The sequence below is a fragment of the Saccopteryx bilineata genome, chromosome 4 (assembly GCF_036850765.1).
Source record: "Saccopteryx bilineata isolate mSacBil1 chromosome 4, mSacBil1_pri_phased_curated, whole genome shotgun sequence".
Classification (NCBI taxonomy): Eukaryota; Metazoa; Chordata; class Mammalia; order Chiroptera; family Emballonuridae; genus Saccopteryx; species Saccopteryx bilineata.
In genome coordinates this window covers 147,333,062-147,353,086 of record NC_089493.1, presented here as the reverse complement: position 1 = coordinate 147,353,086, position 20,025 = coordinate 147,333,062, and the positions used below count along the sequence as shown (strand labels likewise).

Sequence of the window (20,025 nt, the reverse complement as noted above, 5' to 3'; positions counted from 1 at the left end):
GGAAAGTATTCTTTAGAATGTCATTTACTCCTTGAATCAAAGGCGTTTATGTGATGCTGTGTCCCCCAAAGGGAAAAAACATGGGTCTGGGAACCAAACAGGAGTAGCCAAGTTCATTATCACTTCCAGTGACCATGAGAACTTGGGCTTCTTGTCCTTGCAACATTAGGCTCGGTGGGTCTAGACGCCCTGATTCTTGGGCAGGGACAAAGAAGTCCACTAACCGTAAAGCTATGGCTGCTGTATAGTCCCTTGGGCTCCTCATGCCCGTGGACCAGCAAGCATGGAAGGAATCCCCAGAGCTAGCAGGGCTGTTGCTGTATAATGAGAACACAAGGAATGTGTAAGGTACTGAGGTGAGCCCCTGAGGCACTTCCGGAGCTCCCACACAGGTGGCCTGATAAGGGCATGGCGACCTGGGGCTCAACCCTGGAGATGAGGGTCTAGGCCATCCCACCCTTGAAATGCTAGTTGAAGACAGGGGAATCTAGAATGGCTGGAAGCAAAGGAGGAAGGTACTATCAAGTTGCAACCTTGGGATCAACTGCAGTGTGGGGGGGGATAATCTCCTTTTGTAAATTTTCCCAGGAATTGTGACCAGTGAGAGTCCTGGAGAAGCTGGGCCTGCACGGGATGAACTTAACATAAGAAGCAAATGGGCAGGGTCAGCTTCCTGGGCCTGCAACCCGTGGAGGAGCACAGGCCCCACACACAGAAGGTCCTATGTTAAAATAATAATTTTATCTTTAAAGTTGTCCTGTAAGTGGAGTCTCTGGGGTGGTGGGGCTTGCACAGGAGCAGAGGGGATATGCACAGTGTGTGTCTGCTTCTTTGCTGCCCTGCTCCCATGCAGGGCTGTGATACCCATAAGCATAGAATTTAAGTGCACCTACTATTCATGGGCATTCAGGGAGACTCACAGGGAGGGAAAAGGAAGCGGGTTACCTTTCTGATTGAGTAGCAGGGGCATGGACAGCTCCAGGAAGCCCAGCTTTCTGTTCCAGCCAGAACTTGAAAGCAGAAAGAAGGCGAAGGCATTCCAAGAAACACATTATTCATCTACACCGTGTGTCAGCCACCGAGCCACAACTTACACTGGAGACCAGGACGAGAGAAGAAGGAGACACAGACAACTCTTAGCTTCTTTTGCTCCCGGGCCCCTGACTCATCAGGGAGTAAAGGTAAGAGTACTGGTACCAAGTATACATTCCGAGCAGTGAGATCGGAACAGCAGACTCAGTTTTGTGTTCAGTCCTGTTGTTCTGGGAGGAAAAAAATACACATGCATATCTGACTACAAACTACAAGTTGTGTAATTTCAGTGGTGATGCATAGAAGTTAAATGCTCTTATGTTTGCAGATAAAACTGGCATTACTAATACAGTGATGACTAGTGTAACTCATGTTAATAATTTAAAATTTTAGTATTTCTTTACATAGAACAACACTAAATAGCAAATAAAACACTTTGACAAGAGCGAGGCTATGGAAGAAAGTAAAATGCTTTATATTTTACTAACTTCGATGGTCCCTTTCTCTAATTTTTAAAAAATTATTAAAAAAATTTTTTTCCACCTGACCAGGTGGTGGCGCAGTGATAAAGCATCGGACTGGGACAAGGAGGACCCAGGTTTGAAACCCCGAGGTCTCCAGCTTGAGCCCAAGGTTGTTGGTTTGAGCAAGGAGTCATAGGTCTGCTGTAGCCTCCTGGTCAAGGCTCATATGAGAAAGCAATCAATGAGAAAATAAGGTGCCTCAATGAAGAATTGATGTTTATCATCTCTTTCCCTTCTGGTCTGTTTGTCCTTATCTGTCCCTCTCTCTGTCTCTGTCACACACACAAAAATTTTTTTCCATTGATATAGAGAAGAAGGGAGAGAGGGAGAGAGAGAGAAGCATTAACTTTTATTTTGCCCTGAGCCCTGTTTGTATATGGGTATGAGCATTCAAGGAGTGGACTTTAGTTGATGCCACTCTATATAGCCACCAGCTTCTGTGACTGTTAGCGGTTATTACTGCTGCTCCCTTCTCTTGACAATTGCTCTTGGCTGATGGGAGCCACCTGGGATGTGACCTGCGTCTGCCCTGGCAGCCCACCATCCTGACAGACTGATATGGGAATATAACAGGTGGCCCAAGGGAGGACAACTCTGTGGTGCCAATTTATGCTTCTAGGGTTCCCTGGGGAACCCCAGACCCCATTCTTGTTTCTCTTTTCCCCATCCTACTGCCCCCACTTTCTCTCAGATTTCTTCTGCTGAGTGATCCCATGATAATACACATTCATGTGAATCTGTTTAATCTCTGCTTCTAGGGAGCCCAACCTGAGACAATAAGTCAGCACACAGGCATGCATATGTTTATGTAAAACTGAAACACAAAAAATATGCCCATCTTTTGTATTCTTCTGTTGTGCTAAACTGACCCTGTCCATCTATTTCATCACCTTCTTATTAAAAGGCATGACCTATAGTTTGAAAACTAATGATCTGTGAGACCTCAGAAATGGAAGCAATTAATTATGTACAGATGGCAGGGTAGGATGACTCTGAACTGGGTCTTAAGGGATGGGTTGATGTCTGCAAATCAATAATATAAAAGTGTCATTTCAGGCAAGAGTTAGGAGAGTAGCTTATGAAGGCTTAGAGCAGTGCTTCTCCAGGTGCTGCCAGAGACCATTGTATCACAATCACCCTGGGGTGCTTGGCAAACTGCACATTTCCTGACCAGTCTCAGAATCTCCGATTCAGCATCTCAAGGGTAAGTCCATGCAATATACATTTGAGACAAACTCCCTGGGTTATACTTACACACAATAAAATTTGAGGTGGACTGATCTGTGTCACAGGGAGCTGGGGACGGGAGCAGTGACTCCTTCCTTACTCTTCTCATTCAGATGGACTTCAGACTGAGAAGCCCAGAGAGCCAGAGAAGGTTTTGTGGGCACACAGTGTGGTGACAGAAACAGGAGAAAGAGCAAAGCCCCCGTGACTGATGCGCAGAGCACAGAAGGCAGAATGCCACCACGAAGCCTTTGCTGACCCTGTCAGCTGGAAGTGTTCTCGCTCACCTGCAGTTGCATCGTGTGTGTGCACCTCTTTTATGCCCCTGGCCTCCTTGGCACACACTGTTTGTGTATAGGGCTCATTTCCCAGCAACAATCTAAGGACAGTTTCCATGACTAAATACTTCTGTCATCATCCATTCAACCATTCCATTCACTTAAGGTTTCATTGAAATGAACTGTTTCAGGTGCTAGGTTTGTAAACAAGACAGCCAGTGCCTGTTTGCATTTGCTTTCCCAGCAAGCCCATTCATGCACATGCACACAGAACTCTGGGTGAAGAGCCCAGTGTAGTGAATGAACGGACCAACACACTGGGCTAAAGCAGCCCCAACTTTGAGTGGATAAGAGCTGGCTGGCTGTAAGGTCCTCAGGTGTCCTCCAGCCTCTGAAGCCCCTGGAGGCAGGACCTGAGGGGGTGGCATGTCCTGGCGCTCACACCAGCACTGACTGATTACGTCGCCTGGGAATCCAGTGCGTAGTCACGCACCATCCCCAGGGACGTCACGTGTTTGTTTGTTTTTTATTAAAAATTTTTATTTATTCATTTTAGAGAGGAGAGAGAGAGAGAGAGAGAGAGAGAGAGAGAGAGAGAGAGAGAGAGAGAGAAGGAGGAGAAGGCGCAGGAAGCATCAACTCCCATATGTGCCGTGACCAGGCAAGCCCAGAGTTTCAAACCGACGTCACGTGGTTTTTTTCACCGACTATGAGGAGAGCCATTCCTCAGCACTGTGCCTTTTCTCACTAAAATGACAAGAAATGGTGAATTCACAGTACCTGACTCTCCAACTCTGCAGAATCCAGCTTTCCAGAAACTTGTGAAAATAAATAAAAGTATTGACGTTTTCTGCGGGGGCTGTAACTATACTGCTCACAAAAATTACAGGATATTTCAAAATGAATATGAAGTGATAAAATATCCCCTAATTTTTGTGAGCAGTGTGCTTGAGCTGCGCCTTCTTTCCTGCATTCTATTCCTGGGGCTAACAAGAGCAGACATTACCGAGGGCCTCCAGTGCCATCCGCAGCGCCTCACCGGGCTAGCTGTTTTCTACGCGACAGACGGTTATGTGAGGACGTGCTTACCTTCCTCTGCTCCTCAGCACGTCCGCCCTGTTTCTCACTGCTCCTCGGGTTATATGATATTTCCTTTGTCAAGTATGAAATCGTTTCCTTGTTGCTGTAAATACACAACACATGTAGGCAAAACTGTTGCTAATATCTTAGAAAAGAAATGAGAGTGTAAGTAAGCAACAGAAGACCCATTTATATCATAGATCAAGAATTTCAGATTAGACCATTTAAAAAAACTAATCATGATTTTCACTTAATAGCTCAGGAAGCAGCCACGGAGGCAGCTTATGATTTTTTGTTTTTTTCTTTGAAAATGGGAAAATTTTGGTTGTTCTAAGACCATATGCTGAGTTTTCTTTTTTTTTTTTTTTTTTATAATAAATTTTTATTAATGGTAATGGGATGACATTAATAAATCAGGGTACATATATTCAAAGAAAACATGTCTAGGTTATTTTGTCATCAAATTATGTTGCAAACCCCTCGCCCAAAGTCAGATTGTCCTCCGTCACCCTCTATCTAGTTCTCTGTGCCCCTCCCCCTCCCCCTAACTCTCTCCCTCCCTCCCTCCCATGTCCTCCCTCCCCCCCCCACCCTTGGTAACCACCACACTCTTGTCCATGTCTCTTAGTCTCATTTTTATGTTCCACCAATGTATGGAATCATGTAGTTCTTGTTTTTTTCTGATTTGCTTATTTCACTCCTTATAATGTTATCAAGATCCCACCATTTTGCTGTAAATGATCTGATGTCATCATTTCTTATGGCTGAGTAGTATTCCATAGTGTATATGTGCCACATCTTCTTTATCCAGTCTTCTATTGAAGGGCTTTTTGGTTGTTTCCATGTCTTGGCCACTGTGAACAGTGCTGCAATGAACATGGGGCTACATGTGTCTTCACGTATCAATGTTTCTGAGTTTTTGGGGTATATACCCAGTAGAGGGATTGCTGGGTCATAAGGTAGTTCTATTTTCAGTTTTTTGAGGAACCACCATACTTTCCTCCATAATGGTTGTACTACTTTACAGTCCCACCAACAGTGAATGAGGGTTCCTTTTTCTCCACAGCCTCTCCAACATTTGCTATTACCCGTCTTGTTGATAATAGCTAATCTAACAGGAGTGAGGTGGTATCTCATTGTAGTTTTGATTTGCATTTCTCTAATAACTAATGAAGCTGAGCATCTTTTCATATATCTGTTGGCCATTTGTATCTCTTCCTGGGAGAAGTGTCTGTTCAAGTCCTCTTCCCATTTTTTTATTGGATTGTTTGTTTGTTTGTTGTTGAGTTTTATGAGTTCTTTGTAAATTTTGGATATTAGGCCCTTATCTGAGCTGTCGTTTGAAAATATCAGTTCCCATATAGTTGGCTGTCTGTTTATTTTGATATCAGTTTCTCTTGCTGAGCAAAAACTTTTAATTCTGATGTAGTCCCATTCATTTATCTTTGCCTTCACTTCTCTTGCCATTGGAGTCAAGTTCATAAAATGTTCTTTAAAACCCAGGTCCATGATTTTAGTACCTATGTCTTCTTCTATGTACTTTATTGTTTCAGGTCTTATATTTAGGTCTTTGATCCATTTTGAATTAATTTTAGTACACGGGGACAGGCTGTAGTCGAGTTTCATTCTTTTGCATGTGGCTTTCCAGTTTTCCCAACACCATTTGTTGAAGAGGCTTTCTTTTCTCCATTGTGTGTTGTTGGCCCCTTTATCAAAGATTATTTGACCATATATATGTGGTTTTATTTCTGGGCTTTCTATTCTGTTCCATTGGTCTGAGTGTCTATTTTTTTGCCAATACCATGCTGTTTTGATTATCGTGGCCCTATAATATAGTTTAAAGTCAGGTATTGTAATGCCCCCAGCTTCATTCTTTTTCCTTAGGATTGTTTTGGCTATTCGGGGTTTTTTATAGTTCCATATAAATCTGATGATTTTTTGTTCCAGTTCTTTAAAAAATCTCATAGGGATTTTGATGGGAATTGCATTAAATTTGTATATTGCTTTGGGTAATATGGCCATTTTGATTATATTTATTCTTCCTATCCAAGAACAAGGAATATTTTTCCATCTCATTGTATCTTTTTCGATTTCCCTTAACAATGCTTTGTAATTTTCATTATATAGGTCCTTTACGTTCTTTGTTATGTTTATTCCTAGGTATTTTATTTTTTTTGTTGCAATCGTGAAGGGGATTATTTTTTTGAGTTCGTTTTCTAATATTTCATTGTTGGCATATAGAAAGGCTATGGACTTTTGTATGTTAATTTTGTATCCTGCGACCTTACTGTATTGGTTTATTGTTTCTAATAATCTTTTTGTGGAGTCCTTCGGGTTTTCGATGTATAGGATCATATCATCAGCAAAAAGTGATACCTTTACTTCTTCTTTTCCGATATGGATGCCTTTTATTTCTTTGTCTTGTCTGATTGCTCTGGCCAGAACTTCTAGCACCACGTTGAATAAGAGTGGAGAGAGTGGACAACCCTGTCTTGTTCCTGATTTAAGGTAGAAAGTCCTCATTTTTATGCCGTTTAATAGGATGTTGGCTGATGGTTTATCATATATGGCCTTTATCATGTTGAGATATTTTCCTTCTATACCCATTTTGTTGAGAGTCTTAAACATAAAATTGTGTTGTATTTTATCAAAAGCCTTTTCTGCATCTATTGATAAGATCATGTGGTTTTTGTTCTTTGTTTTGTTGATATGGTGTATTACGTTAACCGTTTTGCTTATGTTGAACCATCCTTGAGATTCTGGGATGAATCCCACTTGATCATGATGTATTATTTTTTTAATATGTTGTTGTATTCGGTTTGCCAGTATTTTGTTTAGTATTTTAGCATCTGTATTCATTAGAGATATTGGTCTGTAGTTTTCTTTCTTTGTGCCATCCTTGCCAGGTTTTGGTATGAGGGTTATGTTGGCCTCATAAAATGTGTTTGGAAGTATTGCTTCTTCTTCAATTTTTTGGAAGACTTTGAGTAGAATAGGAACCAAGTCTTCTTTGAAGGTTTGATAGAATTCACTAGTATAACCGTCTGGGCCTGGACTTTTATTTTTGGGGAGATTTTTAATAGTTTTTTCTATTTCCTCCCTGCTGATTGGTCTGTTTAGGCTTTCTGCTTCTTCATGACTCAGTCTAGGAAGGTTGTATTGTTCTAGGAATTTATCCATTTCTTCTAGATTGTTGTATTTGGTGGCATATAATTTTTCATAGTATTCTACAATAATTCTTTGTATTTCTATGATGTCTGTGGTGATCTCTCCTCTTTCATTTTGGATTTTATTTATTTGAGTCCTGTGTCTTTTTTCCTTGGTGAGTCTTGCCAAGGGTTTGTCAATTTTGTTGATCTTTTCAAAGAACCAGCTCCTTGTTTTATTGATTTTTTCTATAGTTTTTCTGTTCTCTATTTCATTTATTTCTGCTCTGATTTTTATTATCTCCTTTCTTCGGCTGGTTTTGGGTTGTCTTTGTTCTTCTTTTTCTAGTTCCTTAAGGTGTTAAGTTAAGTGGTTTACTTCGGCTCTCTCTTGTTTGTTCATATAGGCCTGAAGTGATATGAACTTTCCTCTTATTACTGCTTTTGCTGCATCCCAGAGATTCTGATATGTCGTATTTTCATTTTCATTTGTCTGTATATATCTTTTGATTTCTGCACTTATTTCTTCTTTGACCCATTCATTTTTTAGAAGTATGTTGTTTAGTTTCCACATTTTTGTGGGTTTTTCCCCCTCTTTTTTGCAGTTGAATTCTAGTTTCAAGGCTTTATGATCAGAAAATATGCTTGGTACAATTTCAATTTTTCTAAATTTGCTGATATTGTCTTTGTGGCCCAACATATGGTCAATTCTTGAGAATGTTCCATGTACACTAGAGAAAAATGTATACTCTGTCGCTTTGGGATGAAGTGTCCTGTAGATGTCTATCATATCCAGGTGTTCTAGTATTTCATTTAAGGCCACTATATCTTTATTGATTCTCTGTTTGGATGACCGATCTAGAGCCGTCAGCGGTGTATTGAGGTCTCCAAGTATGATTGTATTTTTGTTAGTTTTTGTTTTAAGGTCAATAAGTAGCTGTCTTATATATTTTGGTGCTCCTTGGTTTGGTGCATATATATTAAGGATTGTTATGTCTTCTTGATTCAACTTCCCCTTAATCATTATGAAATGACCATTTTTGTCTCTGAGTACTTTTTCTGTCTTGTAGTCAGCATTATTAGATATGAGTATTGCTACACCTGCTTTTTTTTGGGTGTTGTTTGCTTGGAGTATTGTTTTCCAGCCTTTCACTTTGAATTTGTTTTTATCCTTGTTGCTTAGATGTGTTTCTTGTAGGCAGCATATAGTTGGATTTTCTTTTTTAATCCATTCTGCTACTCTGTGTCTTTTTATTGGTAAGTTTAATCCATTTACATTTAGTGTAATTATTGACACTTGTGGGTTCCCTACTGCCATTTTATAAATTGCTTTCTGTTAGTTTTGTATCTAGTTTGATTCTTCTCTTTTGTTTTTCTATCATATGTTTTTGTTTGTTTGTGTTCCATACTTCTTTCCTCTGTTGCTACCTTTTTTAAGTCAAGTGTTTTTGTGGTGTTTTTTTTAAGGGTGGTTACCATTAAGTAATGAAAAGGGTACCTACCATATTCATTGTAGTACCCTATCTTATAAGTATTTCTGCACTTCATCATCCTTTGCTACTGTTAATCTCCATCCTCTCCCCCCTTTTTTTCCTTTGTTGTCACAGTTTAAGTTTGGTTTTATTGTGTTCTTGGTGGAGCTGTTACTTGTGGTGTTGTTTTCTTTTGTTCTTTGAATCTGGTTGGAAAACCCCCCTTAGTATTTCCTGGAGTGGGGGCTTTCTGTTGATAAATTCTCTCATCTTTTCTGTATTTGTGAATGTTTTTATATCTCCTTCATACTTGAAGGATAGCTTTGATGGGTATAGTATTCTTGGCTGAAAGTTCCTCTCTTTCAGGGCTTTAAATATTGGGGTCCACTCTCTTCTAGCTTGTAGAGTTTCTGCTGAGAAATCTGATGATAATCTAATAGGCCTTCCTTTATATGTTGTACTCTTCTTTTCCCTGGCTGCCTTGAGAATTTTTTCTTGGTCATTGGTTTGTGTCATCTTTATTATGATGTGCCTTGGAGTGGGTTTGTTGGGGTTAAGAAAACTTGGTGTTCTGTTTGCTTCTTGAATTTGAGGCTTTAGTTCCTTCCACAGGCTTGGGAAGTTCTCGTCTATTATTTGTTTGAGTATATTCTCCATTCCATTTTCTTTCTCTTCTCCCTCTGATATACCTATTATTCTTATGTTATTCTTTCTGATGGAGTCAGACAATTCCTGTAGGGCTTTCTCATTTTTTATTATTTTTGAGTCTCTTTCTTCTTCTCTCTGTTGTGCCTCAAGTTGTTTGTCTTCTATTTCACTAATCCTATCTTCAATCTGGGCTGTTCTGTTAGCTAAGCTTATTACCTCATTTTTCAGCTCGTGAATTGAGTTTTTCATTTCTGTTTGATTTGTTTTTATAGTTTCAATTTCCTTGGTAATATATTCTTTGTGTTCATTGAGTTGTTTTCTGATCTCCCTATATTGCCTTTCTGTGTTTTCTTGTATATCTCTGAGTATTTTTAAGATTTCTATTTTAAATTCTCTGTCATTTAGCTCCAAGGCTTCCAATATGTTAAGTCTTTTCTCCATAGATTTTTCCACATCTATTTGTGTTACCTCTCTTTCTTTTGTATCCATAATATTCGATTTCCTCTTTCTTATTGGCATCTGAGGGTGGTCTTATTGATAGCACGCAGGCGCACTCCCTGGCGGCTTGAATGAGCGTCACTGCGGTAGCTTCCTCCACACCCTCGTCTCTCAGATTCAAGTGATAACAGTCCTTTTGCTTTCAGTTTGTGTGGAACTCCGGAATGCTCCGAGGATAAATTTTTCTGTTTCTAGTTGATGAATTTGTTGTGATTTAGGGGAGAGCTGTCGGACGCGCTTCTCACGGCGCCATTTCCGTCGAGTTTTCTTTTTAAAGGATGCTACACTAGTGAAATTCTAAACTGGGACAATGTTTATTCTTCTCTAATGGTTTCAGGGTGCTTAAGAAAGAGTACAAACACTATGTTTTAATATGAAATGTCAAGAAAGTTGTAGAAAATCAACAATAGCCATGGTACAAAGATTCCAATATTGTTAGCTGTTGTAACTTTGGCCTCTCAGTTCCACCACTTGGTAGGATCTGGCCTTGTGAGTTCCCACGAGAGTTATGCCAGGATAGCCAAGCTGCACCAGACAGACTGAAGCAGAGGAGCGTTCCCACAACTCCAGTTTCCTTAAAATCCTGGGTTTTGTGGGCTTCTCATTTGTATCTTCTCTTTAGTCACTCAGCTGCTAACCCAGTTAGACTCTCCATTTGCTCGTGCCCAAGTTTTCACTGTACCATGGACATTGGTGTTCACTTGGTTGATGTTTCATTGTTTGTTTTATAAATGAGATTTTAAATTTCACAGGTGCCTCAGCTGCTCAGCATGGTCATGCAGCCCCGAAGTTGGCAGTGCCGCTTGAAGAACTTCTAAGGCTAGTGTTTGCTGCTCAGAGTCTCAGCCACGCTTGCTGACCAGCTCCTCCAGCCCTGTGAGGGGGACCCTTTTGACAGGCCACACTAAGATTATTTACTGGTCCTCCTCTTTTTTCTTTTCCTCACCAATTATGTCCATCTTGTCACACAAAATTATAAACACGTTAAATAATCTTATACAGAAAACACATTATGGTTTAGTACACAGTTAATAGTGATCCATATTAAATTCTATACTTTGTTAAATTCAATCGATATTCACTTTTGTGACTATAGGTACTTTCTATAAGAAAACAAACCGGTGCTTTCCAAACTGCATATGAATCCCTGGAGATCTTGTTAAGATATAGTCTTGACTCCATCTTGGGTGGGGCTTCAGATTCTCTGAGTCTAATGAACTCAGGTGCTGCCAATATTAATGGTCCACAGACCATGTTTTGAGTAGCAAGGATGTTGTTATAGACTGAATGTTTGTGTCCTGCCCTTCCTCCCCCATTCATATGTTGAAACCTAAGCCTCAATGTGAAATATTTGGAAGTGGGAGCTTTGGGAGGTGATTAGGTCATGAGGGTGGAACCTTTATCAATGGGATTAGTGCCCTTACAAGAGCTGCCCCAGAGAGCTCCTTTGCCACCTCTGCCAGTGGGCTCTCAGCTGACACTGAACCTGCCAGTGACTTCATCTGGGACTTCCCAGCTTCCAGAACTGTGAGAAATACATTTCTGTTGTTTACAAGCCACCTCATCGATGGTATTTTTGTTATAGCAGCCTGAATGGGCTAAGACAAATATATATACAGCCATACCTCATTTTATTGTGCTTCTCAGATACTGCATTTAAAAAATTTTTTTTATTCTTTATAAATAGAAGACAAGATCCTCTACCAGCAAAAAGATTATGACTTGCTTTATTGTGCTGGTCTCAAACTGCACCTACAACATCTCTGAGGTGTATCTGTGCACAGCCTTTTGAAGACCCACCAAGAGAGTTAGTTCTCCAATTTGAGTATTACAATAATTACTCATAAGGTGTGATCTGGGATTCATGCTCTTTCATATCTACATCTCCATCTTTTGTCTTTGCTCTGCTCCTTCTTGACTTAGCCCCTTATTTATTCCTGTCTGGACCCCTGAGGACTGCTCTCCCTCCTCCCAGGCTTCTTGGGGTGGATCGTGTTTATAGGAATCCTGAGGGTAGGCTTCAGCACATCATTCCCTTGCTCAGAAAGCTTCAAGGAATTCTCATTGTCCAGAGAATACAATTTAGCATCTTTAATAGGAGAATCTAATGCCGCTTCCCAATATGCCTTCCCTATGTAAACTTCCTGTTCTACCTGAGAATAGAACAGCATTGTTTTTCCTCTGAGCCACTCCTTACAACTTTTCCTGGCTGCACTGTCTTCTCACCTAGTCTATTAATTGAAACCCTATTGTTCTCAAGTGTCAAGCCAAATCATCTACATGTTTTAGAAAGGATCACTCGTGGTTCTGAAATCCGAATGCACTAATTGACTCTCCTTTTTGATGGTGCTGCCCCCATCCTGAGCTATCTATGTAAATATAGTAGCTATAGTTAAAAACCCTGGGAGGGCAAGGACTCAAACCCCTCTCCATGCCACTCTCAGGCTGAAGCTCAGCATTATTCATATGGATGGACAACATACTGATGGATTGAGTGCAAGTTTTGAGAGCGACACACTGGGGCTTCAATCTGGGCCCCACTGTTTACCAGCTGTTTGACTTTGGGCAAATTACTTAACCTGTCTGATATTTTCCCTCATCTGGTGTCAGGAGCCGATCAACAACTGCTGGCTGACAAGGTCACAGCAGAAGAAGACCCACAACTGCTGGCTGACAAGGTCACAGCAGAGGAAGATCAAAAACTGCTGATTGACAAAGTCACAGCAGAGAAGACCAATGGCTGTGAAGTGACAAAGTCACTGCAGTGAAGACCAATGGCTGTGGGGTGACAAAGTCACCACAAAGGATGGACACAATGATACTCCCCCCTTTGACTTTTTGAATTAATCTGGCCTTATATCCCCCCTTTTCTGGGTGTGTGCTATTATTTGTGGCACAGGGATAATAGTACCGTGCTTTCCCTGTAGATTCGTAGTGATTTCTTTGAAAATGAGACAGAGGGTGTAAGTTCCACAAAAAAGCCTGTAAGCCCCTTGAACTGGGCTCATAGACATAAGAGGCTGGCTATGATATCCCTCGTAAAGGGTTAAGTCTGTAGGAGAATTCCTTCTTAATCATGTTAAAAAGAATAGATTGTGACTTGTGAATGGTTAGAAGGCAATGGCTGTGCACAGAGCACCCTTCGCCTTCACTTAACATTTTTTCCTCCCTAGCCTTTTCATGTGATAAGTAGAGAAACATTCCTTCCTGCTTCTTTGATTTGCAAATAGTGGTATATTCTGAGAAGAATAGAGTCAGAACTTAACGTGTTTAAATATAATAAAATAGTAATATTTGACTAGACAATAGTATCTTAGGTAAGGTATAGTAGAATGGCCCATTGTGTGGCCTAGGATGAGAGCATAGTCAGCAAGAAAAGAATGTTTTACTAAGAGAATTGTCTTTTGACTAAAGGCAATTGCTAGGCTTTCTCAATGAGATGTTTTCATGAGATTTAAAAATGTAGGGAAATCCATGGAATGTCTTGTGTTGCTGCTGGGCTATCTTGCAAATACACTCTGCATATCTTTGGGTGAAAGCTATTCTTAATGTTATGTTAATTTCTATAAAGGCAAGCCTTTTAGAATCTTGTGAGAAAAAGTAGGACACTGCATAAACCCAAGGCCATTTACCTGAGCAAGCGGTGGTCCATTGTTGTCATCTGCTAATCTCTCTCTCTGCCCCTTAACTCACTTTATAGTTAACTTTTAGAACTAATACTCTAAAAGCTTTTACTGATGTTGTTACCGTTATTCAAGTTATTTTGTATTTTGAATGATTTGCTACCTGACTTGTGACTCATAGATGTAAATTAACTGTTATCCGGAAACATGAAAACATAGTGAAACAAAAGTAATAATTAACATTATGTGATTGTAACTTGGTGTGCATGTATAAAAAGGGAGCTATACTAGCGTTTGGTAGAGATGCCTGGCAGTAAATGCTAACCAGAGAATAAAGAGAAAGAAAAAAATTCGGCTCTCTCACTCCATTTCGCGGACGCCGTCTCCTCCTGTGGGACCCCTGGATCCTCCCCCCCCCCGGGGCTGGACCCCGGCAATCTGGAAATTACAGATGATAATACCTAGGCTGTCTGGAAAGTTGAATAAGATAATGTACATAAATTTCAAAGCACAGAGCATTAAAAGAGTGGAAGTTTTATTTATACAGCAGCACATAATATTTGTTCAATAAATATGGAAATAATTAAATGGTGTCTAACTTAAATCCTTTATATATATAATTTTCTTAGCAGTGTGGAAAATTATTCATGTTATTAAACTTTAGACACTAACATCAACCCCATCTTTAATTTCTTTTCCTTCGTTGTACGTATTACTTTCCAATTCAGTAAGCAATTTTTCTTGCCTTTTAAACCCATTCTGTATCCCCAATATTTTTCTTCAAGCTATGGAGGGATGAGTAAGGATTCTGTAAGTCACTCCATTCACAGTTTGGAGCTGGAGTAGCATATGTGATAGTACCCTATACCACTGTTGTCAGACCCATCCCATGGTGCATACTGAATAAATGTTAAGTAACAGTCTTATTATTTGCGTGTGTGTGTGTGTGTGTGTGTGTGTGTGTATAAATATATATATATATATATAATTTGTAAGTAAGAGGAGGGGAGATGGAGAGACAGACTCCTGCATGTGTCCTCACCAGGATCTACCCAGTAGCCCCCATCTGCAACTGATGCAGGAATCACCAAACCATCCTCAGGGCCTGAGGCCAACACAGTTGAGCCACTGGCTGTGAGAAGGGAAGAGAGAGGGAAGTGGAAGAGGCAGAGGAAGAGAAGCAGATGGTCACTTCTCCTGTGCGCTCTGACCGGGGATGGAACCCAGGATGTCTGCATGCCGGGCCGACGCCCTATTCACCAAGCAACTGGCCAGGGCCAGTCTATTTAGGTAATCATGTTTGTTTTGTATGTTCTTACTTGAAAATGGGAACAACTGTATTTGCAGTTGTATAGAACAAATACTCTGGTTTCTCCTTTACTCTCATGCTATTACCAAACTGACAACACTCCCGACTCCACATGTGTGGGTTTATTCCCATGTTCATCAGTCTCTGACACCAGCTGGCTGGCCTACAATTTAATTCAGTCTTGACACAATCTACCTGGAGTTAGCATGAGCTGCCACAGGTTAAGAGCTAAGTCCTATAAGACTGTTTCCCCCTTCACTGATCAGAAGTAGAGGTTGTGGCCCTGGCCGGTTGGCTCAGGGTAGAGTGTTGGCCTTGTGTGTGGATGTCCTGGGTTCGATTCCAGGTTGAAGCACACAGGAGAAGCGTCTAACTGCTTCTCTACGTGCCCCCCCCCCCCAATTTTCTCACTTTTCTCCTCCCCTCCCACAGCCAAGGCTCAATTAGAGCGAGTTGGCCCCGGGCACTGAGGATGTCACCATGACCTCACCTCAGGCACTAGAATGGCTCCAGTTGCAAGGGTGCAAGAGCCCCAGATGGGCAGAGGATCGTCCCCTAGTAGGCTTGCTGGGTGGACCCTGATTGGGGTTTATGAGGGAGTCTGCTAGGATAGCTCATAGAGCTCAGAGAAATACTTACATTTACTGGTTTATTATATAATAAAGAATATAATAAAAGCAGATAAACAGATGAAGAAATGCATAGGGTGAGGCCTGGAAGGGTCCCAGACATAAGAGCTTCTGTCCCCATGGAGTTGGGTACACCATGCTCCTGGTACACAGATGTCTTCACCAACCTGGCTGCTTTCTAAACCCAGTACTTTTGAGATTTTGATGGTGGCTTCATTCCACAGGTATTAACTCAATGTCCAGCCCTCTCCCCTTCCTGGAGGAGGGGAATGGGACTGAAAGTTTTAAGTTTCTAATAATGGCTTAATCTTTCTGGTGACCTGTCCCCATCCCAAAGCGACCCAGGAGCCTCACTGGAACAAAGCACCCTCCTATCTCCTCCTACTGCGGGGCCAACACAACTATATATATTTCCTCTATTATTTTGTGATAGGTAGAGCCTAACTATAAATACACACATTCCTTTCCAAAAGTTATTTTTCATCAGCATTACAAGGACACAATGTTAGAAACCACGAGGAAAAATGTGACTTAGCATTGTTCATTCCGATCCCACTCACTACGTCAGCAGACACAGACTGCGAAAGCCTCCGCTGTTGCCCCGACTTCAGTCACTGAAAGAGCAAATTCCAAGATTCGTAGTAGCATTTCTTTTATTACTTATGAATCTTTATCTCTGAATTTCTATCAGTGTCCAGATAAGGAAGAGGCGTCGAGAATGACTTAGTGACTGGACACGAGAACGAGTGCCCGTCTTCTGTCCAGATTCTGCCTTCAGGTCGACTCGTACATTCCTTCTCTCCGTGAAGACTTCCATCTCCCGTGACCTTGTCCTCACCTCACATTGCCTTTCCCCTTGTCCCGTTCTCGTCTATGGCTGCAGACACGTGCTGGAGAATGTCATGGGAGTCTAATTATACTTTCTCTAATTGTTTTACATGTGTGTGTCTACACTTCTAACAGGATTCTAAGAAAAATATTTTTAGGGAAAATATTTGTGGACTAAAAAGGGGCAGATACTAAACCTGACAAGCTCAGGGGATTCCTTACAAACTCAGGGACGTAAAGTAACCACATAGCAGGGTCTAAAATAAAAAACTTCTAGATAAAAGCAGGTCATGGCAGATAGTCACATCCAAGGCTGGTATCTTCCCTGAGAAAGGTCCATCTGCTCCTTAACAGAACCTGTCAGTTGTCTTTTGGCATCTAGGATAACATGCCTTTGGAACGTCAGGGTAATTTCATTTTCTTCTGGACCCTTCACTCCACCAGAGCAGAGACCACAAAATCCTTCATTGTTATTGTTATTGTGTTAATTGTTGACTGCTGACCTATACCTGCCTGTGTAAAAGAAATGTCTATACATTTTACTTTTCATCCAGTCCAAGATTTATCCCTGCTTTGCTTTCTCCCCCCTCCCTCATCTATCACCAATGGATTTCATGTAACCCCCGTTTGTCACCCCTCCTTTGATTATGAAGTATAAAAGAAGCTGCAAAACTGTCATTTTCTGGAGCATTTTCTCAATCCCTTGAGATTTTGCTTCCCGGCAATTGTCATCAGTTTGGCTCAAATAAAACTTCCTATAGGTTTGGATGTTTTTACATTGACATATCCCACAGGAATGTGACTCATAAGAAATGAAGTTGAGCACCAAGTGACACTGCAGCCACACACTCCTGTGAATATCACTGACTTCAGTGACAACTGCTAACCCCAGAGCAACTTCCGGGGGCCAGAGCGCACTCTTACACAGCTTCCTGTGCAGTACTCACTCATTCACTCATCAGCAGAGATCTGCCTGCTTCCTGCTATGAGACAGGCACTGGAACAGCAATGGCCAAAAGGGTGAACACCCTGACTTCCCTCTCAGGGTCACAGTGTCCTGGGGGAGATAGGCAAGTAGGTGCTCAATAAACATTCTATCTGATGGGTGCATCGAAAAAGCAAAGTCTATTTTATCATAAGTTAATCCAATTCATACTTATGTCTCAGACTCTGGGCTAGAACTGGGATACAAAGATTGACAAAATATAGACTCTGCCCTCCAGAATCTACAATATATAAATCCCAATTCTATGATAGAACAAACTCAACTGTGATCTGTGCTTTTGGGCAAACCATTCTTTTCCAGGTACCTCACCCGTGATCTCAAGGGTGTGCTGTCTGTATTGACTAACGTTCCATCAAATGAAGTCTGCGAGGAGAATAAATGAAATACAAACCAAAGGGCAAGTCCTTGGAGTGATGTGGCTTCCTCAGCCTCATAGACATAGAAATTCAAAGAAGCAAAGAAATAGCCAGGGGTTGGTTCAGAGCAGGTGCGGCCAGTGGCACGTGGTCGGCATTCACACTGCCCGTCCCTGGGGGAACAGCTGAGAAAAACCAACCCATCTTGAAAAACATAGAGGCAACAAGTGTGAACTGCAGGCATGGAAGTGCTGAGCTAACTACCCAGAGTTTGGGTTCTTCCTTTGAATGGATCAATCAACTGCCTCAGGGAGGACGGTGAGAAGCCATGGGCTCTACAAGTCTGGTCTCGGAGAGCTAATCCAGATCCATGAAATCAAGTCGCCACTTATTCCCTAGTGGCCTAGAGTCTGCTCTAAAACTAGGAAGGGAAGAGTACAGGACTTCTCTTTACAGGATGGCAAAAGGCTAGGGTTTTAGGCAGGACAGGACACACAGACATCTATCCCATCATCTCATGGGAGACCCAGGCAGTACAATTGTCATCTTACCCTTGAAAATATTCCAAGTAAAATAAATCAGTTAGGCTCTGGTTAATGTTTCCAGATCATGGCTTTTTGTCGCCCTATGCTTGTCATGAAATAAACTCCTTCACCTATGACCATGAACGTTTCAGAATAAAATGGGCTTTTATGTAGAGATGTGAGTGAGGAATATTGTCACAAAGCTTTTCATTCATTCCGCTGACCTACACATTAGAATAAGCACCTCCAATATCACAGTCACAGGGAGAATATCCGCGGACATGGCTTTCCAGTCCCCAGTATCCCGCCTACAGAGAGAAAATTCTAGTTGCTTCAGGTATGAAGATAGTTGCTGCAATTCAGTTGGTGCCTATCAGATGGCCACATGGCCTGAACAATCACACAGTCACAATTTCCCCTGCGCATTTAGTAATGATCTTCACGGACACTATCTCCCATTCCAAGAACTTGAAATGAAGGACATAGGCGGGTTTTCTGGGCATTGCTTCAAGCAGAAATGTGATAAAGAGCACATAGCTCCTTCAACACACCCAGTGTAGCCTCAAGCTGGACCGTGTCAGGCCAGTCAGGAGAGGTTCTTCAACTGGCCTATTTGAAACTGCTTTTATATGACCAACAATTCACTAACTGCAAAGTCCCTTGGGACTTTTATTTACACAATACTGAAATGTTTGGGGGTAAAAATAATCAAACTGATTTTGAGCTCTTATATAAATATCACTTGTTTATAAATAAAGTTGTTTTGGCATAACAATCTCTCTCCCTGAGAGTTAGCCCTGTTATTTGAGGCTTTTCATCATTGCAACATCTTGACCTTTATTCAGTACAAACAACTGGTGAGATACAAACAACTATGTTTTAAAACTGATAAGACTATAAAATGCTCAGAAAAAGACGTTCCCCTCAAATCTCAATTTAACATGCTCAGAAAAAATTAAGCTCTTACTAGGCATGGAACTATTGTTTGAAATGGGACTGTTAAATGTCCATACTTTCTTTTCATCTTGGTAAAATTTTACGCTCAATTTTACTCAAAAATTTTTATTTTAAACATTAAACATTGACATAATTTATTACAAAATGCAGCAAAGGACTTTGAATATTTTTCCCCAAACCAAGTTTCAGGTTAGGCAGAAACACTGTGAAATGAACTGCTTCCCTCGGGACGTGTTTGTAACAGCTCCTTGGCAGGGTGTGCTGTCCTGTTGGCCACCTCAGCGTAGGTCCAGGAGCTCTAGGGGCAGGTGTGGATATGGGGCACCAGGCAGACACATGGGCTCAGCCTCAACAGAAGAGGCCCCACAGGCTGGCCCCTGCTATTATTTTTCTCCTACGAGCACAATCCACTTAACTGTAAACTAGCAGTTACCCTGCCAACAAAAACAGCCCGAGTCTAAGGCTGATTGGAGTAATCTGATGGTATCTTCATGGATCCTGTTGAACAGGTCTGCATGCCTCTTCATGTTGTCCACACGTGGTCAGTGGTGGCTCACCTGGCTAAGTGAGACTCTGGGGGGGAGACACACATGGTCAGCGGCGGCCCTCCTGGCCACGTGAGGCTCGGGGAGGATTGGCATCTCAGAGTGCTTCCTCACACTTATCTCCCTGCTTTCCTGCTGCACCTCCTCTGTTCCATCCTCATATGTTTTCAGTAAAATTACTTAAATATCAGCACACAACTATGTCCTAATAGGCATATGTTTCATATTTATCAGCTACATTTCTTCAGACGCATCAAGGTCACTGTTCTTTTATTGGGTTAAATTTTTGTTTTTCCTTTCTAAAATGTCATGGTGGGCTGCCAAGACTGAAGAGCAAAGAAGA

The 20,025-nt window shown here is 41.4% G+C and overlaps 1 protein-coding gene across 1 annotated transcript in view; it reads right to left on the bottom strand.

Annotated features, from left to right (window-relative positions):
* LAMB4 (laminin subunit beta 4) overlaps positions 1-20,025 on the bottom strand; it is a 124,476-nt gene that overhangs the window by 74,046 nt on the left and 30,405 nt on the right. Inside the window, 4 exon segments of the mRNA XM_066276741.1 lie at positions 4,151-4,201; positions 4,203-4,286; positions 17,688-17,841; positions 18,409-18,488. Of these exon segments, the coding sequence (XP_066132838.1) occupies positions 4,151-4,201; positions 4,203-4,286; positions 17,688-17,841; positions 18,409-18,488 (369 nt within the window).